The 26,603-nt window shown below is 40.3% G+C and overlaps 1 protein-coding gene across 1 annotated transcript; it reads right to left on the bottom strand.

Moving 5' to 3' along the window:
- Window positions 1-472: 472 nt before the first annotated feature.
- syt19 (synaptotagmin XIX) lies at window positions 473-26,490 on the bottom strand. The gene is made up of 7 exons (XM_052029680.1): window positions 26,450-26,490; window positions 23,744-23,925; window positions 22,037-22,164; window positions 21,541-21,933; window positions 10,821-10,940; window positions 10,111-10,222; window positions 473-777 (listed from the first exon to the last, which is right to left on the bottom strand). Exons 1-7 carry the CDS (start codon window positions 26,488-26,490, stop codon window positions 473-475), a joined length of 1,281 nt encoding a protein of 426 aa, XP_051885640.1.
- Between the last annotated feature and the right edge of the window lie 113 nt (window positions 26,491-26,603).

Raw genomic sequence — 26,603 nt, 5'->3', positions numbered from 1 at the left:
CTTCAAACCTGAGTAAGAATCATTGTGAAATATTGGGATTCCACTAGTAACAGAACCACCAATCAATGGTGCCATTGGAGGCTTTTCTACACTTGTTCAGTTGTGTGTTTTGCTGGCTAGCCCAGCAACTTCTTAAAGTTGCAGTAACCAGCTTCAATAATGTTTGGGTGGAATGCTGGAATGTCTTTGTGCCATTACTACTTAATAGGAGTGTCATTAGGTTCTCAATGTTCTATTTTGTTATTCAGAATTAATCATCCAATTCCATTTTATATGCAAGTTCTCTCTAGCTTTTATGAGAATTTGAGAATACTTCAGCTGAAACACGGTTCTTACAGAATTACATATTATGCGCAGTAGGATTACATTGGTTTTAAAAAGAGAACACAGTACTTTAGATATCCACTGCTCTGTTGCTGCTGTCTCCAAGAGATCAGAAGTGGTGCTGGTAAAACAGGTTTAGAGGGTGTGCTTAGATTAAAAGTGGATGCCACTCTGACACAGGTTGCCGCAAGGACTGCAGCATGGACAGCCAATGATCATCTTCTTTGGACTTCTTCCTCCCTATGTATGCACGACCTAAAAGCTGCCTTGTACTGTCTTTGAGTGAAATTTCATACACAGAAGTTATAATCATGCACTGATTAATAACAGAATCTGATACAGTGAAAAATATAACCTCATTGAACACAGTTATTTCAGACTTTGGTTTTGCTGGTGTTTTCTGGTGCTTCATCTTGTGTTGATTGATGTAGAAATCTACTCTTGTGTAAATATCTAAAAGGAAAAAGAGTAAACAAGTCATATTGAACCAACTGGGATTTAAAGCAATCAACAGTAAAAAATGGAAATGACTACAGCCTCACTATTGATATAGTATTTGTATTCCAGTTAATAATTCACAACATTGGTTATCCATGAGTGCAATGAATATTTTTTCAGGAATGATATGCTTCTGTTGGAATGATTTGGATTTTAAGAGCAGAATTAGTTAAAAATAGCTTAAGAATCAGCCTGTCTAATCTATGCTATTTTTCAAATTTAAACAAATACACATCTGTTGGACAATTAAAACTTGCATGTGTACTGTTAAGAATAAACTAAAGCCTTTGACAAGAGTGCAGTCAATCAAAAGTTTGCATGGAGGCAAAGAAGAGATATTGTGGCCTTGTCACACTGAGCTCTGGTAATACCAATGGTAGACTAAAGTCTATAGCTTGCAGTATAGTGAGTGGAGATGCGTATCGTACCCAGGAGTGTGGGAGTAAGTGAGTGACTGAGTGTAGGGACAAGGATGGAGTTTGAAGGCAGCAAGATCACAGCAGGAAGCAGTGAGTTTAAAATGAGAAGCAAAGTATTGCAGATGCTGGAAATCTGAAATAAAATGGAGAATGCTGAAAATACTTAGGTGAAAAAGCATCCATGGGCAGGGAAGCAGTTTCAGATTGTTAACCTTTCATCTGAATTAGAAAATAGTTAGAGATAAAAGTAAGATTTAAGATGCAGAGAAAGGAGGATAGACAGAGAAGGGACAAAGGTCTGTGATAGAGTGGAGGGCAGAAAAGATGAAGTGACAACACAGATTATTGGTCAAAGTGGGAGAGATGATAGCGGCATGGGTAAACAGCAAATAGTGGTTTTCTCCTTGCTGTTATACCTTCCACACACCATTATTCTCCCTCTGCGGTCTCCACATTTGGCTCATTGTCACCATTATGATTCACTGATCACTTTTTAATGTTCAGATAAATATTATTCTTTTTCTTAATCCTCGTGTTCATTTTTCCCTTGGTAAATATTTTGTTCGGTCAAAGCTTCCTTTAGTATTTGTGAGAACATATTCATATCCCCTTAATTGGGAAAATCACTTTTGATTTCTCAATAGAGCCTTTCTCTGGCAACAGAGCAGGAGAATCCTCTCCTACCCTTACACTTTGCCTTTCTATTACAACCTTAGAGAGACCTCTGATAATCATCAGCTTTCTCATACCTGGTGTTCATCAGCGTAATATAATAGCTGAATAGATAAGCAATTAATTCTAGTTAAATTCCACTCAGAAGAATGTTCTTTACTTATTTAGATTATTTTTTGACTGCTCTAGTAATTTTCCTTGCTCTTTCAGGTTCAATACACTATTTGAATCACAAGAATGAAGACCAGCGTGACCTGACCCAGCCATGTGCCAACACAACATTTCCCCCATCTCCCATGTCACGTGCTTGCCTTGCTAATTCAATAATTATTTCTGTCTATTTTACAGTGAGAAGTAGAGAAACATTCATTAAGTGAATGAAGTAAATCCTTTTTTAACTTTATAGCTTTAATTATCATGGTCACCGAATCTTGAGGAGTTTGTTACATTACAACAAGAAGCATTTCTGATAATATTTTCAAACATAGATTACTATGATAAATCTAACTTCTCTTTGGACGTGGAATTAATTATATTGTTATTGGACTGACAGGATTTCCTTGGTGAATAAACCTAGTTCTTCAGCCCTGCTGATTGCCCTCCTCTATTACTCAGTGGTTACACTTCACTGGCTAAAAGATGCTTTGGTATGTGCTGAGGGGAATGTGAGTGGCACTTTATAAATGCAAGTCTTTTTTCATTACGTAAGCAAGATTTTAATGTGTGACCTTTGCACTAAGCCCATGGGAACATGAAACTTTAACATGCACCCCAATCTTTATTAGCTGTGAAAGCTACCCCTAAATAACAAATACATACCACACAGAAATTATCATTCACAGTTGGATATCGGGCTAGACTCTACCTTTAAACATTCAGCAACTGAAATCGGTATCACAAGTCCCTCAACATAGAAGCAGTGAAACAATATAGCAAACTAGGAGAACAATTAGCCCCACTCAATGTAAAATAGAAACCAAAATTATACACATCCAATACATGTGTTAAATAACATGGCACACTTTGCCACAGAAATACCTCTTGGAATTATGGATCAAGAGACCAAGCACATTGGATCTGTAGTTGTGCCATTTGAGGAGACCAGAGAGATTCTGCTGTGAGGTTGGAATTTCTCAGCTGAGGACAAGGAAGTCGGGATGGACCCAGTGGAACTGATGATAAGTGTGATCTTTCTACTGACGTGACCAATGAATCTCTAGAGGAAACTTTTAAAGGCAGGCAAGAATACCAGATGAAATAGATGAGGATTCCAGAAACTTGCATTCATTTTGTTAGGCCAAAGAATGTGTTTCCATGCTGCATAATTCTATGAATCAAAGGAAAGCATCCTATATGTCTTTTTAAACAACTTTTTTACCCGTGTTGCAACTTTTAAGGACCTGTACACTCCAAAGTCCCTTCACTTTTCTGTATCTCTCAATAGCCTCCCATTTATCATATATTTCCTTGCCTCCTCAAATGCACTGCTACTTATCTCTCTGGATTGAATTCTGCTTGCTTCTATACTGCCGAACTGACCATCCAGATCTTCTTGCTGTCTAAAGCTTTCCTCCTCACTGTCAACCACATGGCCAATTTTTGTATCATTTGCAAACACCTTTATCATGTCCCCCAGATATAAGTCTAAATCATTAATACATGTTAGAAAAAGTAAGTCTTGAGCCTTGAGCCCTGTAGAAATCTTGTCTTATAGTCACAATAATACTTGTTAAGTAATAATCTTTACTTCCTATCACACTGTATCAGTTTGCCACTTTCCCTTGTATCCAGATGGGATCTTATTTTGGAAAGGGACACATCACCAGTTGCTCATATCAAACTAGTTACTCTGTAGAGGAGACTGTTTTTGGTTGTCTTCTGTAATTGAACATTAGGAAGTGGTTTTGAATTCGGCAGTGACCATGAGATTCAGGTTAAAATGTGGGCAAAAACCCAGCATAGATTCTCAAAATATGCTTGAAATAATTAAAACTGTTGAACGTGAAGAAGCTACAGAGGAAGTGAGAACAGCAAGCTGAAGTTCTGATGAATCCTGAAGGTGATGACCACTTGACATCCTAAGGAGAACAGACTAAGACCGCTGTGGTCCAAAGTTGCTGTGTATATGTAAATAATGTTCTTCTGCCTTTTCTTTTGAAAAGGAGTTGTGTAGTCTGCTTAATATTGGTCATAAAAGGGAGACTGTTGCTTTGAGACTGTTGGCTTGTGAAGCATTGTGATGTCATCAGCTGTTGCCTGGCTTGAAACAGAGGCCTGTACAACCAGTTTGGGAGAAGTCCATGGAATGATCAGCCATGCTCTGTTGAGCTCTGAGTTTGTGAGTCTCTTCAGCTCTTCACCTGCAGGTTACTCAAAGAATTAAGATGATACACTTATTTTCTGTGAACAATTAACCATGTAATCCTTTGAATTATGTTTCAGTGCACCCAAGTTTCTGAGATGAGAGACTGGTGCATTTTTGTCAAGTAAGAGTAATAGCAGATATGTGAAAAGGCAGTTTTATATAGTTAGGTAACACATTAGACATGATCTCATTGAAAAATGTTGAGGGTATTTCTGGAACAGCTGTTCAATGTTCTAATACTGCTCCATCTCACAAATCACAGGCCAATAATGACAACCACCTGCCCTGATGATAGTCCTATTTTTGCCACTGCCACTTACCACATTTCAGCTAAATTGATCTAACTGGTTAATCTTGTTATTGCAGATTCCTTAATGATTGCAAAAGAATTGGCTTCTTTTCCTATACTGCTCAGCACAGCAATGTTTTAACTAAAATCTCCAGAGTTTTCACTGCAATGCCAAACTGGCTCATGCAGCAATATGCCCCTTCTCAACTATGATTCACTGGGGGAGGGTGTGTGTGTAAGAGGTGGGGGGGGGGAGGGTGGAGGGTGTGTGTGTGTGTAAGAGGTGGGAGGGGAAGGGTGGAGGGTGTGTGTGTGTGTAAGAGGTGGGTGGGGAGGAGTGATGTACAGTTAGTACTATATGACTGCTTCATTGCTCATGGACTTGTTCCTGTCTCTATATTCACTTTGCTTGCACATGATATTTACCAACCACTTACAATAAAAATCCTAGAACCATAGAATTATTGCAGTAAGGATGGAGGTTTTTGGATCCTCAAATCAATGCTGGTTCTTTACAAAGGCATTTCAGTCAGAACTATTCCTTGGCTCTTTCCATGTGGTCTTGCAATTTATTTTTTCTCCCTCAACCAATCAATTCCTTTTTTAAAGCAATGGTTGAATCTTTCACTCCTCATAGGCTGATTTGAACTATGAAGATAGTCTAAAACATTTGTTAACCAGGACCAGTAAATAATAGTGACTGATGGTGAACTGAAATATATTTGTAGAAGCTGTTAGAGACACCTTATATCTGTCATTTTCCATACCTTCAACAAATTCTTAAATGCATAGAAGAGCCAAATAGAAACCGACCCTTAGTTTTAGGATTGTTGATATTTGCCACAAAATGGGTTCAGGAATTTAGGGTGACCAGGGCTCTGTCTTAATAATAAAGTGGGGTAGGCAAAATGAATGAATCTATTTTCAGATGATTGGTTCACCTCCTTATTTCATGATCATTCCACTGTGTTTTAATTGGATGACGGATACTAATGTCTAGTTCTGCACCAATATTGAAATTTTTTAAAAAAGTTAATTTGGAATGCTTTTCTATTGAATGCTATAAAAACATTCTTCCAGAAAACAAACTTTTTCAATTTAGTAATCACTGGTTGGGACTCAGCTGGAGTATTGTGTACAACTATGGGCATGATGTGGTAGGAAGTAAGTCAAGGGCTTTCAGATGGTGAAGAAGAGATTTACTTAAGTAGCAACGGGAACATATGGAGAGACCATAGAAAATGGGATTTTCCTCCAAGAACAGAGAAGGCTCTGCGAAGCTGCAGTTGGAGCTTTCAAGATCCTTAAGGGTTTTGAATAGCAAATAAGAAGGAATTGTTTCCACTGGTAAAAACATCAGGAACCAGAAAACACAGATTTAAAGTAATTGGCAAAAGAAACACAGAGAAGACTAGAAGGGACTTATTTTTTACTCTGACCTGGAATACACTGGCTTAAAAAAATCTGGAAGCCAATTTGATATAACTTTCAAAAGGGAATTGAATAAATACTTGGAAAAAAAAATTTGCAGGGATGGGCTCAACAATCTGTATGATTTCCTTCTGTGCTGCACAATTCAATGGAATGGTACTGTCTCAGATTGTCTGATTCAGAGGAAATTGCTTTACATGTCATTCTACACTAAACTGTCCATGCTATTACACTTCATTGCCTTCACTTGTTTCTCTTCAAGTCAATCAAAGACAGACATCATTATCAGAAGATAAACACAAATAGAGTTTTCTTTATTTCTTCTTGGGTTATGTAAGGCAGAGGCAACAAATATTGATTGTCCATTCCTCTTTCCTGCGCCCACTCCACCCCCCCCCCCACCACCACACCCTTCCCCTCAATAGGAGAGACATTAAAAGTCACCCATGCAGTGCTGACATATGTGTAGCCTGAATGAGTGCAGCTTCAACAACACTCGAGAAGCTTGACACCATTCAGGATATAGCAGCCTGCTTAATAAACACCCCATCCACAACCACTCACTCACTCCACCACTGACACACAGCAGCAGCAGTTTGTACCATCTAGAGGATGCACTGCAGCAACTCACCAAGAATCCGTAGACAGTACCTTCCAACCTCTACCAACTAGAAGGACAAGGGCAGCAAAGGCATGGGAACACTGCCACAGGGAAGTTGTCCTCGAAGGCACCACCATGCTGTATCGCCATTCCCTCACCATTGCTGGGTCAAAGTCCTGGAACTCTCTCTCTAACAGAATTGTGGGTATGCCCACACCTCAAGGATTGCAGCTGTTCAGGAAGGCAGCTCACCACCACCTTCTCAAGGGCAATTAGAGATGGTCAGTTAAATGCTGGCTCAGCCTGTGAAGCCCACATCCCGTGAATGAATAGGACAAAAAAAAAGGCCCAACCAGGGTGGGTGGCTGGATCAATTCCTTGAAGAACAGTAGTGAACAATTAAGTTTTCACAGCAGTCCACCATCACTCAATGTTATTTAAGATAATATAAGATCTTTATTAGTCACATGTACATCGAAACATAGTGAAATGCATCTTTTTGCATAGAGTGTTCTGGGGGCAGCCCGCAAGTGTTGCCACACTTCCGGCGCCAACATAGCATGCCCACAACTTCCTAACCTGTACGTCTTTGGAATGTGGGAGGAAACTGGAGCACCCGGAGGAAACCCACGCAGACACGGGGAGAACGTACAAGCTCCTTACAGACAGCAGCCGGAATTGAACCCGGGTCGCTGGCGCTGTAAAGCGTTACACTAACTGCTACACTACAGTGCCTGCTCTGTCCCTGTTCACAAATTATACACTTAATGTAATTTTGTGTCATAACTTGTCTCCTCTAATTATCTAGTCCTGTGCTAGAATCACAAAGCTGAGTATACTACCATTACTAAACCATCTAAAAAAAATATTATTTAGATCATCAAACTAGGTCTAAGGTTTTGTATTCAAACCTGCCCAGTAGACTAATACAAGTGATGATTACACAGCATGAAGTTGTTTCTCATGTGATCAGTCCTACATTGTCCTTTCAGTCGAATCTTTTTGCTCTACTATGTATGTGTGCCTTCATTCAATACTTCCAATTGTATTGGATCTTCTTAATTTTCATTCAGTACTCGTCCCAGCATTGCTGCTGCTTCTTCTCCTCCTCCTTTTTCTTAGAAAGAAGTTTGAGATCAAGGATGATTTGTTTCCACTCTCTTTTTGTGGGTTCCTAAGTGGCTACTGAGGCCAATATGGGAACCACAGACTCCAGACCTGCCCATAGATGGGGCTGTTGAGTAGGAGGGTGGGAAGTATGTGAAGTGGTTCGCTTCTTCTGCCTCTTGCACAAGGTCTTTGTGTGCTCCTGATGCACAGACTCAAGGTTCTCGATACCATCCCAAATGTTCCTTCCCCACTTTAAGCAGTCAGGGACCAGAGATTCCCAGGAGTCAGTGGGGATGTTGCATTCCTTCAAGGAGGCTTAGAGTATATTGTTGAATTTCTTCCTCTGTACGGCTGATAATCTCTTCCTCTGACGGAACTTGGAATAGAATGTCGATTTTGGAAGTTTGGTGTTGGGCAAGGGAATGATGTGGCCTGCCCAATGTACATCGAAACACACAGTGAAATACATCTTTTGCGTAGAGTGTTCTGGGGGCAGCCTGCAAGTGTTGCCACGCTTCTGGTGCCAACATAGCATGCCCACAACTTCCTAACCCGTACATCTTTGGAATGTGGGAGGAAACCGGAGCACCCGGAGGAAACCCACGCAGACACGGGGAGAACGTACAAACTCCTTACAGACAGTGGCCAGAATTGAACCTGGGCCTCTGGCACTGTAATAGCATTACACTAACTGCTACATGTAGCCAACAGCCTCCTATGTCATGAAAAATATATGAAATAAAGAAGTCTAGTAGAGATAGCAGAAAGAGACATGTGGTGCTCCATTTCAGGTTTGTCACAAGTGCCTTGCAATTTATTTGCTACTTCTGACTCGCTATTAAATATTGATTTAGCTTTCCTCCTTTTAGGAAAGCATGAATATCCCAACTACCTTTCTGTAAATGAACGTGGGCCTCAGTACCTAAGATGTTAACCTGAAAGGAGAAGCTGATGTTGGTTCACTTATCCTTCCAGTAAATTTTGCACCTTTGTGGTTACTGCATCAAAGTAAGTCTACACATGGAAATCCCAATAAAGTGAATTTAAAAAAATCATGTATCATAAATAGAAGTTATAGATTATAACTTTGTTCTTTCAATTTTTCCATGGAATCGATGTTTTGTTTAATTGCTTCTATGAATTACATATTCTAAATATTATGCAAAAAAACTGCTGGAGGAACTCAGCAGGTCAGGTGAAGAGTCTCAATCTGAAATGTCGACTGTCCATTTCCCTCCACAGTTGATCCACTGAATTCCTCCAGCAGTGTTTTTCCCCAGATTTCAGCATCTGCAGTCTCTTACTTCTCCATTCTATATTTGTTTTCTAGAAGCAATAAAATTATAAAATGTTTCTACGTGTATTAAAACAGGAACCAATTCTTGAATTGATTAAATACATAAAATCAGGATAGAAAATAGATCTTGCTATCTGTGATTTGTATTTTCCATTTTATTTTGCTTGCTCTGCATTGCATTTTGGACCTTGGAGGTTTTGAGATGTGCCACCACTGATACAACCACTAGGTGGTGCACAAACCTCATAGAGCACCATGTGTCTGTGTGGTATCTCTGCATGATATTACTTTATTTCATATTTCATATATTTTTAATGATATAGGAGACCATTCACCCCACCAAGTGTACGTCATCTCTCAAGACACTTATTAATTCCATTCTCCCACTTATTTTTCTCTAATCTATTCTCTTTCACATGCCCACCAACTCCCTTTGATTTTCCCACTATCCGCCCATAGGAGGGGTACTTTACAGAAGTCACTTAACCTATCAATCAGCACACCTTTGGGATGTGGGAGAAAACTAGAGTACCCAGGGAACACCCAGGTGGTCACAAGTAGAGTGTGGAAACTCCAGACATCAAACCTAGTCAGCATCAAACCTGGATTGTTAGAGTTGTGAGGCAGCAGCGTTACCTGCTGCACACTGTGTCAGCCTGGTCTAGGAAGATCTTTGGATGGCACAACAATATCATTGCATAAACATATTGACCCATAGTTCTGTCCCTAATCCATTCAATGTAATACATAAAAACCTAGAAAATGTTGTAAATTATCAGCAGATCAAACATCATCTGTGAGAAAGTAAATGTTTCGGATTAGTAAAAGCCATTCACACATCTTTTGCTTGACTTGTTGAGGAATTCCAACATTTTCTGTTTTTATTTCAGACTTCAAGCATTGCAGCGTTTTACTTTCAAAGATGCGTAATATTCCAGACTTAAACAGAAAATATATCAATCATGAAAGAACCATGAAGGTAAATTCACCTGAGACAGAACATTCATTGAATACAAACTTTAATGAAAACAAGGCTGATAAATTCTAAGTTTTGATCTTAAAATGGCCTGGGATAATGTAGTATAAATATAAGAGCTTTTATACCTGTGTCTTGATTGTTGCTTAGGCAACCAATTTTCACCTTCAGTGGTGCAACTTCTAATTTTTGGGCTGTTGGAAGATATTTAAGAGATACAAATATTTCTCCAATGATGTCCTGAGGGAATCAAATATAATTAAAATGATTGTACATTTGTTTACACATGTGCTTTAGTTGTTCCATCATTTGTCAGTTTTAAGTAATTATGAAATCTGTTGCTCAAACTGCTATTTTAGAATGTTTCTATAACCTGATTCTTGAATGTGTAACCCTTGCAAATATCAAATTGCACTGTTGTGAGTTCATGCTTCATTTGGGACTATTGGACATGTATTGCTCATGTCTCCTTCACAAGTGTTCTCATAATTTATTTGATACTTGACCTGTTGTAAGATATTGATCCATTTAGGAAAGCATGAATATCCCAGCTTCCACTCTGCAAATGAAGGAGTTCAAATAGAATGAAAGCATGAAAGGAGATTGTAATAGATATTTCTTTTCCTCTTCTTCTGTGGAAAATCCCTGACATCACCTCAAAAACACCTCTAAGAAACAAATTAAACTTTGTAGCAAATTATAGGTTCAGATCATTATTACTTCATCTCAAATTCTTCTGTAATTCGACTGAGAAACTTATTTCTCAATTAATACTGAATAGCATAGGCATAAAATATACTAATGTATTGGAAAGGCAAAATAATTTCAACATTTATACCTTTTGGACCCTCTGTAAGTCCTCACAGAATTCAGTTGCATTTGATAAATCCAAGCTGCTGAATGATATCCTTACTTCCCCTAATGCATCACATCGTGAGTATTTGTCAAAATCCCAGACCTGCCAAGAGATTATTTACAAGGAATCATATTGCACAAAGGACTGAAGTTAAAAAAACAGCTCACTAAATGTCAACAAGAGGTGCATTACCCAGACTGTCACCTTTTGTTTGTTGGTGTAAGACTAATATTAGTTTTTATCCTGTTAGTGAAGTGAGGTTTTAACATTATATACAAAAACGTGATTGTGATGTCTTTGCAGGCTCTCACAGCCCCTAGCATTTCACTAAGGCAGGGATCACTGAACCTTGGGGCAGCCTTGATATGCCTTCAGTCTGTTTCTTGACGTCCTTATATTGTGCTGTTGTGTGCTGGTCCAATGCAACTCAAATGTTGTCAGCTTCTGAAAAATTTGAGGAAATTGCTGGACTAATTGATCCAGTCCATTATGTAACAACACCCAAGATTTCAAATCTGTGAATACATTTGTTATTTAGTTTCTCCTCCCTAAGAAACCATATGTCTGGTGATTCCATTAATGTAATAATTTAGCTGTTTTCTTTGACTCCTTTCAAACTTTGCTGGAGAACTTCAGAAAAATACAGAGCTGCTAAATTTAAACATGAGCCTAAAAGTTTGAAATAAAATACCAATTGGTGCTCAAAAGATTTCTGTTTTAATCCTGTTACAGGCTATGGTGGTCAGAAGAGTAGTTGAACAGGAAATGGTAGAACCCTGCAAAGATCATTAACTATAGCTTCATTCATACATCTTCTCAAATACGATTACAGAACAACAGTGGGAGACAAGTCTCTCAGCCATTGAGTAGAGCTGTGAGTAGTTAAAATCAGAAGAGCAGAGGGAGTCGGGTAACTAAATTTAAAGAAAAGATTCAATCAAAATAACTACTTTAAAAAAAATTCTTTTTACTTTCCAGATATTCTACACTGCTTTCAGGAGTAGCTTCTGCTTTTGTGAGCACCAAATGTTGAACTACTTAGAAATGGTAGGAAGAGAAGGAGTAAAAATTTTTAGTTGATCAAGAGTATGCACATGGGTACTTAGTGTTAGAGTGCAGGTTTCGGTTCTTTGATAACTGAACAAGCAAACTGCTCTGTCCTAGATAGAGTCATAGAGTTATACAGCATGGAAACAAGCCCTTTGGCCCAGCTCATCCATGCCAAACCAATTGTGTCCTGATCTAGTCCAATTTGCCTGCCCATATCCTTCTAAACCTTTCCTATACATGTACCTGTCCAAATGTCTTTTAAACATGGTAATTGGACCTGCCTCAACCACTTCCTCTGGCAGCTCGTTCCATATGCCCACCATGTGCTGTACGAAAAACTTGCCCCTCGGTTCTCCTTTAAATCTTTTCCTTCTTGCCTTAAACCTATGCCATGTAGTTTTAGACTCCCCTACCCTGCGAAAATGACTGTGACAATCCATCTTATCCATGCCCCTCATGATTTTATAAACTTCTATAAGGTCACCCCTCAGCCTCCTTCACCTCAGGGAAAACAGTCCCAGCCTATCAAGTCTCTCCAAATAACTCAAGCCCTCCAGTCCCAGCAACATCCTTGTGCACCTTTTCTGCTCTGTCTCTAACTTAATCACATGCTTCCTATAGTAGGGCAACAGAACTACACACAATATTCCAGGAGCGATCCTGTACAGCTGTAACATGATGTCCCTACTCTTGTATTCGGTGCCCTGTCTGTTGAAGACAAGCACGTCATGTGCCTTCTTCACTACCTTGTCTACCTGTGATGGAGCATTGTAGCAGCTGTGTCAATCCAAGGGAGTGACTGTCTTCCGTCATATTGTTGCCAATGTAGCCACAATGTTGTGGTTGGCTATTATTGCTTCTGGCCAGTGGTGACCCAAAATGTTGATTGTTGGGTTGTTTGGGTACCATTGAAGATCAGGGGATGTGTCTGAGTTTTCTATTGTTTGAAATGCTTATCATCTTACATATGAGAATTTTACCTGTCATTTGTCAACTGTTCATAGTCCAGGGGTCATTATTGGAGGAGGTGTAAATGGAGCTGAACACTGAACTGTTCCTTTCATACATGAGAGTGAGAGGAAATACTCGAAGCATTAATGATGGATGGTGTAAAAGTGCTTTGTTGAAGATCCTGCAGTGGTTTTCTGAACCATGGTAAATGGCCCTTGACAATGAAAGCCATCTGCCTTTGTAGCAGATCTTACTGAAACCACTGCAGGGATTGTATCACTGAATCTCAGTTTTGCTTGAGCCATACTCTTCGTGATAAACTCAGCTGAGCAGTAGTTACCCCCACCTTTTGCTCTTTATACATGATTACCTCTCAATAATTTATTAAACTGATTAGCAAGCTACTCAGAGAATTTTTTTGATAGAATTAGATTATAGTTTTACATAATCATGTAGCTACTATGGCATGCAGGACGTATATTTGTTCACAGAATATCACAGAATTGTTACCATACATAAAGGCCATTCAGTTCAAGTTCATGAAGATTGATGTAAGAACAATCCAACTGGTCCCATAGTCTTGCAAATCCTTTCCCTTTAAATACCTATCCATCTGTCTTTGGAACAACACAATTAAAACTGCTTCCACTACTCCCTCTCACAATGCATTCCGGACCTAATTACTCGCATTAAGTAATTTTCCTTGTGTTACTTTTGGTTCTCTGGCTAATCGCAGTTGTTCTGTGTCCCTGGTTCTTGACCAGTCTGCCAAATGGAGCAGTTTCTCTTTATCTGCTCTATCTAAAACTATTATGATTTTGAACAACTCTGCAGATACCCTTGCAATATTCATTGTTCCAAGGAGAACAATCCCAGCTTCTCCAGTCTACCACACAAGTCCCTTATTCCTAGAATTGATGTAATATATTTTGTTTCATCCTTCCTAAAACCTTTATATTCCTTGAACCAGTCACAATACTCCAGTTGTGGTCAAACCATTTGTTTTTATACAGGTTCATTATGACATCCTTGCTCATGCACTTTATGACCTATTTATAAAGCCCAAGGTCTTGATTTTATAAACCACTTTCTCAGCTTACCCTGCTATTTTCAAATAATGAAACACGTTTACCTTCAGATCTCTCTGTTCTTGTGTCCCTTTTAGAATTGTGTCCTTTGGTTTACATTACCTCTTTTCATTCTTCCTATAAAAGTGTAACACTACTCATTTATCAGCATTAAGTTTCATCTGGTACTTACCTGTCTGTTGCCCCAGCCTATTGGTGTACTCTTTTTATCTGTTACTATCTTCCTCACAGCTCAATACACATCAGCCAATAAAAGGAAAGCAGGTTCTAGAAGAGTGGCCACGGTGGAATGGCCATTATGAGAGTGGGCCAGTGTTTGAGTGGTAAGTAAAGAGACTTTGGCTCACAAGGCTTTGGTGAGACAGGCACAGGTAAGGTTCCTTGAATTTCCTTTTTAGTCTTAGAGCATTCATATGGCAGTTAGGGCAGCAGCATGCTCCTCCTGCAGCATGTGAGATATCAGGGAGACTTCCAGTGTCCCTGAGGACTACACCTGTGGGAAGTGTGTCTAGCTGCAGCTCCTGACTGACCACATGAAGGAGTTGGAGCTGGATGCACTCAGGATCATCCAAGATGCTGAGAGTATCTTAGATGAGAGTCTTAGTGAGGTGGTCACACCTAAGGTACAGGCAGTGAGTAGTTGGGTGGCCGCCAGGAAAGGAAAAGGGAATAGGTAGATAGTGCAGGATTCCCCTGTGGCCATTCCCCTTGAAAACAAGTGTACCATTTTGGATACTGTTGGGAGGAATGACCATTCAGGAGTAGGCAGCAGTAGCCAGGTCTGTGGCATGGCTCTGAGGCTCAGCGGGGAAGGGTGAAGGCAGAGAGAACTCTTGTGATAAGGGGACTCAATAGTTAGGGGGGCAGACAAGAGATTCTATGGCTTCAAAAGGAATGGTGTGTTGCCTCTCTGGTGCCAGGGTCCAGGACGTAATGGAGTGGTGACAGAACATTCTCAAGGGGGAGGGGAGCAGACAGTTGTGCACGTTGGCACAAATGACATGGGTAGAGAAAGGGATGAGGCCCTGTGGAGTGAATATTGGGAGCTAGGGAAGAAGTTAAGAAGCAGGACCTTGAGGGTAGTAATCTCTGTGACGGTAAGAATAGGAGGATATGGCAAATGAATCCATGGCTGAAAAATTGGTGTAGGGGGCAGGGATTCATATTTTTGGACCATTGGGATCTCTTCTGGGGCAGAGGTGACCTGTACAAGAGGGACGGGTTACACCTGAACTGGAGGGGGACCAATATCCTGGTAGGCAGGTTTTCTAGTGCTACTAGAGTGGGTTTAAACTAGATTGCAGGGGGGTGGGATCCCAAGCAGCAGGGTGGTAAATGGGATGCTGGAAAGTGATGCAGAATTCAGTGACAGCAAGTTGAATAGGCGTGACCGGCAGGAGAATGACAGGGAGTGAGAAAAGCCTATTGGATTAAACTGCATTTATTTCAGTGCAAGGGGACTGATGGGTAAGGGACAACCCGGGGCTTGGCTAGCTACGTGGGACTGGGACATTATAGCCATTACAGAATGTGGCTAAGGGAGGGACAGGACTGGCAGCTTACTGTTCTGGGGTACAAGTACTTTAGGTGGGATAGAGGCGGAGGAAAGAGAGGAGAGGGAGTTGCATTTTTGATTAAGGGAAATGTCACAGTGGTAGAGATGAAATTACTGAAGGATCATCTAGTGAGGCTTTATGGGTGGAGCTGAGAAAAAAGAAGGGGATGATCACCTTGTTGGGGTTGTACTACAGGCCCCCAAATAGTCAACAGGAATTAGAAGAAAAAATATGCAGAGAAATTGTTTAGAGTTGTAAGAATAATAGGGTTGTCATAGAAGGGAGTTTTAACTTTCTTAACATAGACTGGGACTTCCATACTGTTAAGGGCTTAGGTGGGGTGGAATTTGTTAAGTGCTTTCAGGAAACTTTCCTTGGGCAATATATAGAGGGCCCTACTAGGGAGAGGGCAAAGCTCGGCCTACTGTTGGGTAATGGGGCTGGGCAGGTGACTGAGGTGACAGTGGGGGAGCACTTTGGGACCAGTGACCACAGTTGTATTAGTTTTAAAATAGTTATGGAAAGGGTCAGAACTGGTCCACAGGTTCAAGTTCTAAATTGGGGCAAGGTGCATTTTGATGGTATGAGACAGGAGCTTGCAGAGTAGGTTGTTTGTGGGCAAAGGGACCACAGGCAAGTGAGAGGCTTTTAAAGGTGAGATAGTGAGAGCTCAAGGTCTGCATCTTCCTGTTAGAGTGAAGGGCAAGGCTGGCTGAAGTAGGGAACTCTGGATGATGAGGGATATTGATGCCCTGGCCAGGAAAAAGAAAGAGACATGGGTCAGGTACAGGCAGCTGGGATCAAGCAAATCTCTGGAGGACTATAAGGGATGCAGGAGTGTACTCAAGAAGGAAATCAGGAGGGCAAAAAGGGGGCATGAGATAACTTTGGCAGAAAAAATTAAGGAAAATCCAAAGACATGTTATAAGTACATAAAGAGAAAAAGAGTAACTGGAGAGAGAAACGGGCCCCTCAAAGACCAAATGGGACACCTTTATGTGGAGCTGCAGGAGGTGGGCAAGGTCCTTGATGAATATTTCTCCTCGGTTTTCATCGTGAAGAAAGACATGAAGACTTTGGAACTAGGAAAAGTAAATGGGGATGTCTTGGGGATAGTCCACATTACGGTCGAGGAGGTGCTGGATATCTTAAGAGGTATGAAGGTAGACAAATCTTCAGGGTTTATCCAAGAACACTGTGGGAGGCTAGAGAAGAAAATTTCGGGAGCCCTGGCTGAGATATTTGCATCATCAGCCACGGTAGACTGGAGGGTAGTGAATGTTATGCCCTCATTTAAGAAAGGCGGCAAAGAAAAATCTGTGAACTTTAGACCAGAAGGTCTAACATCTGTGATAGGTAAGTTACTGGAGAGGATTCTGAGGGGTAAGATATATGTACATCTGGAAAGACAGGGGCTGATTAGGGGAAGTCAGCATGGCTTTGTGCATGGGCGATCATGTCTTATGAACTTGAGTTTTTTGATGAGGTGACCAAGAAAGTTGATGAGGGCAAGGCAGTGACGTGGTTTATATGGACTTCAGTAAGGCCTTTGATAAAGTTCCACATAGTAGGCTGCTCTAGAAGGTTAGATTTCATGGAATCCAGGGAGAGCTGGCTAATTGGATACACAATTGGCTTGATGGTAGAAAGCAGAGGGTGAGGGTGGAAGGTTATTTCTTGGACTGGAGGCCTGTGACTAGTGGTGTGCCTTGGGTTGGTGCTGGGCCCATTGTTGTTTGTCACCTATATCAACGATTTGGATAAGAATGTACAAGGCATGGTTAGCAGGTTTGCAGCCGACACCTAAAATAGGTGGTATAGTGGACAATGAAGAAGGTTATCAAAAATTACAGGGGGATCTTAATCAGCTGAGTAAGTGGGCTGAGGAATGGCAAATGGATTTTAATTTGGATAAGTGCAAGGTGTTGCATTTTGGAAAGTGAAATCCAGGTAGGACTTTCACAGTGAATGGCAGGGCCCTGGGAAGTGTTGTAGATCAGAGAGACCTTAGAGTACAATTACATGGTTCACTGCCAATGGAGTCACAGGTAGACAAGGTGGTGAAGAGGGCTTTTGGCACACTGGCCTTCATCAGACAGGGCATTTGAGTAAAAAAGTTGGGAGGTCATGGTGCGGTTATACAGGACGCTGGTGAGGCTGCACTTGGAGTATTGTATTCAGTTTTGGTCACCCTGCTATAGGAAAGATGTTATTAAACTGGAAGGAATGCAGAAAAGATTTACAAGGATGCTGCCAGGACTGGATGGACTGAGTTATAGGGAGAGGTTGGACAGGCTAGAACTTTATTCCTTAGAGTGTATGAGACTGAGAGGTGATCTTATTAAGGAGTATAAAATTATGAGGGGCATAGATAGGGTGAATGCACTCAGTCTTTTTCCCAAAGTTGGGAAATCAAGAAATAAAAGGCATAGGTTTAAGGTGAGAGGGGAAGACTTAAGAGGAACTTGAGATGCAACTTTTTTGCACAAAGGGTGGTATCTGTGGAATCAGCTGCCAGAGGAAGTGGTTGAGGCAGGTACAATAATAACTTTTAAAAGACAGTTGGACAGATACATGGATTGGAAAGGTTTAGAAGGTTGTGGGCCAAATGCTGGCAAATGGGACAAGCTTGGAGGGGGCATCTTGTTTGGCATGGACCTTCATCAGCTCTCTTTTGGAAATCCATATATATCACATCAACTGCATTTCCCTGGGATCTCAGTCTTAAGGATACAGGGTAAGCCATTTAGGACTAAGAATGAGAAGAAATTTCTTCACCCAAAGGGTGGTGAACCTGTGGAATTCTCTACCACTGAAAGCAGTTGAGGCCAAATCATTAAATATATTCAAGGAGTTAGATACTATACTGAATACTAAAGATTTAAAGGGATATAGGGAGAAAATAGGAACAGGATACTGAATTTGATCAATTAACCTCTGCTGTTACTTCATTTTAAAAAAACTATCACTTTCATTAGACACGATTTGTTTTTAACAAGTTCATACTGGCTTTCTCTAATCAGTCCATACTTCTCCAAGTGATTGGTATTTTCTATCCCTGATTATTGTCTCCAGAAGTTTTCCCATCACAGACATTAAACTAACCTATCTGTAGTACTGGATTGTTAATCCTTATATCCTTTTTGGAATAAGGGTTTAATATTTCCATTTTTATATTTCTCAGACATCACCCATATGTTTGGAAGATTTGGGCAGGGCCATATGTCTTTGTTGCTTTAAAATATAATTATTTTCCTTCACTTCCTTAATTATTGTTGGTCATCTATGAGAAGGCAGGCTTTTTGGTGTTACTTTCAGCCACATGGGCTTCAAAGCTAATGTGCTTTTTCTAAAATTTAGGAATTAATATTTTGACTCTCACTATATTAGGGTACCAATTAACTTTAGTTAACTTATCCTGTGAAAGGTGAGAGTACTTTGATGATTCGCTTTAACTCGACATTAGCAGCAATCAAAGCTATTTGTTCACTAAGGTATTTGATTACTAACCTATTTGTCATCATGCAATAATAAGTAGAAGTAAACACTCCATCAGCCACTTGGTTCATGTTACCCTACGAAAGCCAGCCAAGTTGCTTTAATTAGACAAGGTACTACGATAAAGTTTCCTGACAAGACATTTGGTATTATAATCCAAAACCATTATGATACATGGCTTTTAATTGTGACTTTGATTTGTTTATATAATATTCAACATTGTATAAATTACCTTAATGTACTGTACTTATGTGGCACTGATAAAATGTTACTGATAAAAAGTTGTTAAAGAAAAAGAAGTATAGAAGTACCCTAAGTTTACAAAATTCAAAATTAAACCATATGTTGTACAGAGAACAGAAACATTCAGAATCAAAGGAACTCCAGCATTATATTTATTAATTCACATTGGGCTGTGATCTCTGTTTTGGTGAATGATATACAGCAGCTACCCATTCAAAAGAAGGGGTAAAGCAAAAGTGGAAGGCAGAAAAATCAAGGTGAATGGAGCCATAGCGCAAAATAATGCTCAGGCGACTAAGAATTATATACATATAAAAAAAAACTAAAATGTGGAGCATTCACAACAAGGTGGATGAATTAACCAAGCAAATAGAGATAAAAAGGAATATATATTTGGGATTAAAGCTGAAGGGGACCAAGAATGGGAGCTAAATATTCAGAGGTATTCAATGTTTAGGAAGGGCAGAACAAAGAGAAAGGAGGCGGGGTAGTGTTGCTGGTTAAATAGGAGATTAATACAATAGTGTCGAAATACATTAGATCAGATGATGGGGAATCTGTATGGGTAGAGCTAAGAAATACAGTTGGGCAATTTACTATCTGGGTGAATGATGAATTAAGAAGGGGGAGATGCAACAAAACCTGATTGTCCTTGTACACCAGTAAGCACGCAAGTACGGCAGGCAGTTGAGAAAACAAACGGTATGTTGGCCTTCCTAGCTAGAGGATTTGAGTACAGGGGCAGGGATATATTACTACAATTGTACAGGGCCCTGATGAGACTACACCATGAGAATTGTGTGCAGTTTCAGTCTCCTTATTTGAGAACGGATGTTCTTTCTATGGAGGGAGTGCAGTGAGGTTTCACCAGGCAAATTCCTGGGTTTGGCGGACAAATATATGAAAAGAAATTGGGACAATTGGGCTTGTATAGGTCACAGGGAAAATCAGTGGGGAATGGGATTGTTTGATGAGCCAGCATGGACTTAATTGGCTGAAATAGTCTCCTATGTCATCAGGAAATCTAGAATATATAAAATACATATTCACTGGAGTTCAGAAGGACGAGAGGGGAATTCATTGAGATATAAAACCCAGCAGGGATTGTGCATAGTAGATGCAGATAGGATATTCCCAATGGTTTGGTGTCCGGAACCAGGGATCTCAGTCTTTAGGATATAGGATAAACTATTTAGGATGAAGAATAGGAGAAATTCCTTCACCCAAAGTGGATGGTGAACCTGTGGAATTTTCTACCACTGAAGGCAGTTGAGGCTAAATCATTAAATGTATTCCAGAAGGAGTTGGGTATAACTTTCACTGAAAGTTGCCTCACAGGTGGATAGAGCAGTTAAGGCGGCCTATGGGATGTTAGCTTTCATAAGTCGTAGGATTGAGTTTAAGAGCCGCGAAGTGATGATGCAGCTTTACAAAACTCTAGTTAGACCACACTTAGAGTACTCTGTTCAGTTCTGGTCGCCGCATTATAGGAAGGATGTGGTGGCGTTGGAGAGGGTGCAGAGGAGATTTACCAGGATGCTGCCTGGATTAGAGCGTTTGGAATATGAGGAAAGGCTTAAGGTGCTAGGGCTTTATTCACTGGAAAGAAGGAGGATGAGAGGAGACATGATAGAGGTATATAAAATATTGAGAGGAATAGATAGAGTAGACAGCCAGCGCCTCCTTTCCAGGGCACCAATGCTCAAGACGAGAGGGCATGGCTTTAAGGTTATGGGTGGGAGGTTCAGGGGAGATGTCAGGGGGAGGTTTTTCACCCAGAGAGTGGTTGGTGCATGGAATGCACTGCCTGGGGTGGTGGTGGAGGCAGATACATTGGACAGGTTCAAGAGTTTGTTGGATAGGCATATGGAGGAATGTGAGATAGAGGGATATGAGGGAGGAAAGGGTTAGATAGTGTGAGGGTGGTTTGATGGATGGCACAACATGGTGGGCCGAAGGGCCTGTTTTGTGCTGTATGGTTCTATGGTTCTATAATACTAAAACTTCAAGGGATATAGGGAGAAAGTAGGAACAGGATACTGAATTTGACTGATCATGTTGAATGACAGATCGAAGTGCCGAATGACCTATTCCTACTATTTTTTATGTTTCTACTCTGTGATTTTCACATAAATCCAAAGCCTGACAATGGGAGGGGTACACAGTGATGAGAGACCCTAATGTCCTAGATTGGTTTATCTGAACCTTAAATTTAGTGGCTTGTTCATACTGGTAAAATGATTGATGAACTGAGACAATAATTGAGAATAAAATGGCAACAAAAGAATTTAAGTATTGGAAAAAAGTTTAAAATACCTCAAGTTTTAGAGTAGCCTTCTTGCTGACATTCCGTTCGACAGAACAGGTAAAATGGTCTCCAAAACAGGGATATCTGGTGTTCTTCACGATTTTTGTGTCCCATTGGTGAAGAATACATTGGTACTGAGGTAAACTGGTCAATAGCTTTACCCGAATGAATGAGTCAGTACTCTGTTTGGCATGTCGAGCAGGAAGATTAGATGCTTGTAAAATTGTCAGTTGTAACTTTGATTGTTTTTTATCATATGATAGAGAAAATCTTAATTTTCCTGTAAGCTCATCCTTTGATTCAGCAACAAGATCTTCATTTGATTGTATCAGTTTAAGACCATCAGGATAACAGTGAAAATAAAGATTTAGCTTTTGTATACTCTCTTGGAGCCTGTATACCTTAAAAAAAAAGTCACATACACACATCAACTGCATTAATTAACATATACATTTTTCATCATTAAGTACAATAAGAACATTAACAATCCTGAAATTTACTTGCCTTGTAATTGTGGATTTTCATATCCGAATACTCATCTTTATCTGATGTAGCCAGAAAGTCTGAAGAGTTATTTCGTGTTGATAAGTTGCTTTTTTCTGTATAATGTTTCTTGGATTCAATCTTTGTAGCTATAAATGTAATATTGATTGAAAGTTACACAGCAAATATACATTAATGACATGATTAAAATCAGATGGTTATTTTGTGGGAACTTGTAGCTACCTGGAATATAACTTTTGCCGATGCAGCATTTTGAAGGATGTGAGTGTCCTGGAAGAAGACACCAACTCACAGCATTGTTTTATACATTGCAATGTGTACACCTTGACTTTGTGGAGTGTTTGGTGATACCCACAGAAGGAAAGTGCACTCTTTGATATCATACTTGCTTTCAAAAGGGGCAAATACAAATCAGTCATGGAGAGGATTATATCCAAATGCATCAAGATCTGGACTACTTTCCTCTTTTGGATGATGTACCAAACCACAACATTTCCATCAATGATGCATTCTAACTACCTCCCTCTGACATTTAATGGCATTACCATCACCAAATTCCATATGCAGCAGGTAGTGCTTCTGCCTTATGCCTCCAGAGTCCTGGCTTTGATCCTGAGTTCAGATGCTATCTCTGTGAAGTTTGCACATTTTCTCCATGAGTGTGCGGGTCTTCTCAGGGTGATCAAGTTTCCTCCCACATCCCAAGGACATGCTGATAGGTTAGTTAGCTATTGTAAAGTACCCATGGTAAAGGTGGATACCAGGAGAATTAGGATGAGTTGATGGGTAAATGAGAGAGAATAGGTTTCAGGGAAATGAATGGGGGAAGAGATTTGATGGGAATGCTCTGAGATCCACCAAAGACTCAATGACTGAAGAGCTTCCTTCTAAGGCATTGGAAGAATATGTGAAAAATATGCAGACTGAAACCTTAACTGGGCCATCCACATAAATACTGTGTTGTCACTGGGTCAAGGAATGTGAAGTTAAATTAATCACAATAGCTTCTATAGTACATTGTACTAATCTTGTGTAATTTTCTGACACTTTTGTAATTTGTGTAAATGTTTTGGAGGAGGAAATGAAATGAACCTGCTTCTCATCTAACTAGTTGTCTTCCTTGAGTGAAGATTGCTACTGGCCTTTCTTCATGTTCTACCATTTTTCAAATGTCACAAGAAGTGGAGGGACACAGTTCTTTGTGTTAAACAGCATAACCACAGTACCCCATATCTTGATTAGGATGGGACTAATTAAGATAGCATAGTTGTGGCAACACCTCCAAGGTGGGAGCTAAGATAAGGCAATGGCACATAATTGGAAATGAAGTTGGCACGAAATTGTGGGCATGCTATGTTGGCACCGGAAGTGTGGTGACACTTGCAGGCTGCCCCCAGAACACTCTACGCAAAGGTGTATTTCACTGTGTGTTTCGCTGTACATGTGACTAATAAAGATATCTTATCTCTTATGAAAAACAACAGAAATATTATCTGGATCTCATTGATTCCTGAATATGACTCTTACTATCCCAGTGTAGTGTCACGTAATAATTTAATGCTACCATTAATGAGAGGTGATGATGTTTTCTTTACAATACATGGATTTCTGCCATACATAAAGAGTCGTGTAGGTAAGGACTGATATGAGGTGCTAGGCACTGAACCATTTCAAACATCTCCTTTTGAAAGTTTATCCAGAACCCACCTCTTGTTTTCTTTGTTTTTCCATGTTTGCAGCAGAGGTAGATCTGCCATCCAAGAATTATCATAGATATCAGAAAAAAAAGAACCACTGCACCCAACAGGCCAAATTTTATTGTGTTGCTCAGGTGAATGTTTAGGCTTTGAATAAAGGCCAGGATTTTGTCAGTTCTAGCCATGTTCCACCTGTAGATGAAAGATAAAACAAAAGAATTTAAGCAATACAGGTGACAGGTTCTCATGGAACGATTTTAAAGGTACACAGAGAAAATATTGCACACAATAGTTTAAAACTCTTGATGTGATGCAAACTTCATAGCTACATGCAATTCCAAGGGCTTAAATTACTTTGATTATAGGCCACTGTACACCGACCAGCACAATTTAATCTCATTGTCTGTTGCAGATTGTAATCCATGTTATCAATATACTTGTGATAGTTGAAGGCATCTGACACTGATTTTCTCTGCAAAAATATAATGGGATCACTCACATCCCTTGTCTTGATGAGGATAAAAATATTATGAGAAAAAATTAGTGGGCATGAAGATAATGATCCCATGATTTCCTTTAAGGATGCATGTGAAAATGTGGTAGGGAAGGGGAATTATTCATGGTAACTTTTGGTTTTGAGAGGTGGAGTGTATCTTGAATGTTGCAGGGTTGAGGCATAGAGAAACGCTCTGGGTGCTGGGTTCACACTGCGGAAAGTTGGGGATACTGTATACCTGCTGTGCCTTCAGAAGCCTTTCCTGGGCATTGCAACATCCAGGGTAGGGAAGATCTCTTGAAAGTTTGTACATGCAGGAGCAAGGCACCTCACTGGGGATTTAGTATGGAGATAGCCTACTTGACAAGTGGGATTTTGAGCAAGGATTCCAGTGTAATGTTAACAAATGGGATGCCAGTTGACTTCTGCGTCTATCAGAAGAGGTGGTAGAGGCAGGTACAATTATAATGTTTAAAAAAACCTTTGGATGGGTACATGGATAGGAAAGATTCAGAGGGATATGGGCAAAAGGTAAGCAAATGCGAGTAGCTTAGATAGGCATGGGTGAGTTGGGCTGAAGGGCCTGTTTCCATGCTGTATAAGTCCACAACTGCATGCAATACTCCTAAGTGCAGTCTCACACATGTCTTGTACATCCCAACTCTTGTACTCAATGCCCTAACTGATGAAGGCAAGCAAGCCAAATGCCTTCTTCACCACCCTGGCTCCTTCTGTCACCACTTTCAGGCAACAATTTACTTGTACCCCTCGGTCTCTCTGTTCTATAACACTCTCCAGGGCCCTGCCATTTACAGTGTAAGTCCTGCCCTGGTTTAACTTTCCCAAAGTGCAACACTTTACATTTTTCCAAGTTAAATTCCATCTGCCATTCCTTGGCTCACTTTCCCAGTTGATCTAGATCCTGTTGTATTTATGGCCATCAGCTGGAACTGGTTGAGTGTGATCAGAGTCTCAGTTCTGGGGATGTTGTCTGGGACAAGTGCTGATTTTGGTTCACTTATCTTGCCAATTGATTTGGTGGATTTTGTGGAGACAGCATTGATGTTATTTCTCCAGTGCTTTGAGGTGCCAATTATATGTTTGTCCATGTCTCCTAAGCATATAGAAGTGTTGGGATTATTATAGCATGGTAGACCAGGTTTTAGGTCTTGGTTCTTTTCCTCAGTTGGTCAAAGGCTGTGCTGGCAGAGGAGACAATGGTGAATTTTGTCTGCCTTTGCTGAGAGGTAGCTTTTGAGTTATGGAAAGTGATTCACAGATGCCTGGGGTCTTATCATGAATTTTGTAAGATATCTTTATTAGTCACATGTACATCGAAACACACAGTGAAATACATCTTTTGCGTAGAGTGTTCTGGGGGCAGCCCGCAAGTGTCACCACGCGTCCGGCGCCAACATAGCATGCCCACAACTCCTAACCCGTACGTCTTTGGAATGTGGGAGGAAACCGGAGCACCTGGAGGAAACCCGCACAGACACGAGGAGAATGTACAAGCTCCTTACAGACAGTGGCCGGAATTGTACTCGGGTCGCTGGCACTGTACCATACCTGCTGGAGGTGGAATTGTTCCATGGATGTTGGTTAGTAGAGGACTTTTGTCTTCCAGGTGGCTAACGAAAACAATCCTCTAATATGCTTCAGTGAAGGAGGCAATGGTGACTTTATCCTAAAACACCAAGTATGCACAAATGCAACTTTATATTTCAATTAATGATGCTGGGGAGATCTTAGTCCTAAAGTGGAGATGATAAAGATGGAATGGTGTCTAGCTCATCCTATACATTATCTCCATTCTGCAGATGTAAACAGTGATGTGTAGATCATCTTGCCACATCTTGTGAAATCATCAAATTTCTTTCAATATTGCCGCATTTTGTGAGGATTCTCACTCCCAAAGCCATTTCCTGTCAAGCCCTTCTCATGTTGGATCTGTCAGGTCTCCTTGTTCCCCTCACCCTCATCCCTTCTAGCATATTTCTTATTGAGCAGGACTTGTACATCTTTTCAAATGGTTGTCTGAGCTATTGTCCTTTCCCCTACAGCCTGTCTCCTTTATGCCAACCAAAGTGTGTGTTGCTGCTATATGGCAAGGTGTGTGTGTCTATAAGGACCGACACCCACCCTTCTCTGAATGCTTCTCAGCAGTGTTGGGAGGTGCACAAAAGTGGATGAATTCTTGTTGGGAATCATAAAACTCACATCTTTGCTCTTGTTTCTGGATGTAATGCATCTAATATCATTTCAAACTGGATTTTGGTCAATTAATGATTTTTTTGTGGAGGATATGATCAGATATTATTGACAAATGGAACCATGTTTTAGGGCACCAAAAATCCTTGCAATCCAATTTCTA

This window comes from Pristis pectinata, chromosome 14 (assembly GCF_009764475.1).
Source record: "Pristis pectinata isolate sPriPec2 chromosome 14, sPriPec2.1.pri, whole genome shotgun sequence".
In the NCBI taxonomy this organism is placed as follows: domain Eukaryota; kingdom Metazoa; phylum Chordata; class Chondrichthyes; order Rhinopristiformes; family Pristidae; genus Pristis; species Pristis pectinata.
The sequence above is the reverse complement of the archived record's forward strand: the minus strand, read 5'-3'. Positions and strand labels throughout refer to the sequence as shown.

Coding starts and splice junctions, on each gene's coding strand:
- syt19 (XM_052029680.1), bottom strand. CDS start 26,490: ATGATATTAGATGCATTACATCCAGAAACAAGAGCAAAGAT. Junction 23,926..26,449: donor CCAGAAACAAGAGCAAAGAT/GTGAGTTTTATG, acceptor TTTCATCTACAG/GTGGAACATGGCTAGAACTG. Junction 778..10,110: donor AAGCAACAATCAAGACACAG/GTATAAAAGCTC, acceptor TTTTCCTTTTAG/ATATTTACACAAGAGTAGAT.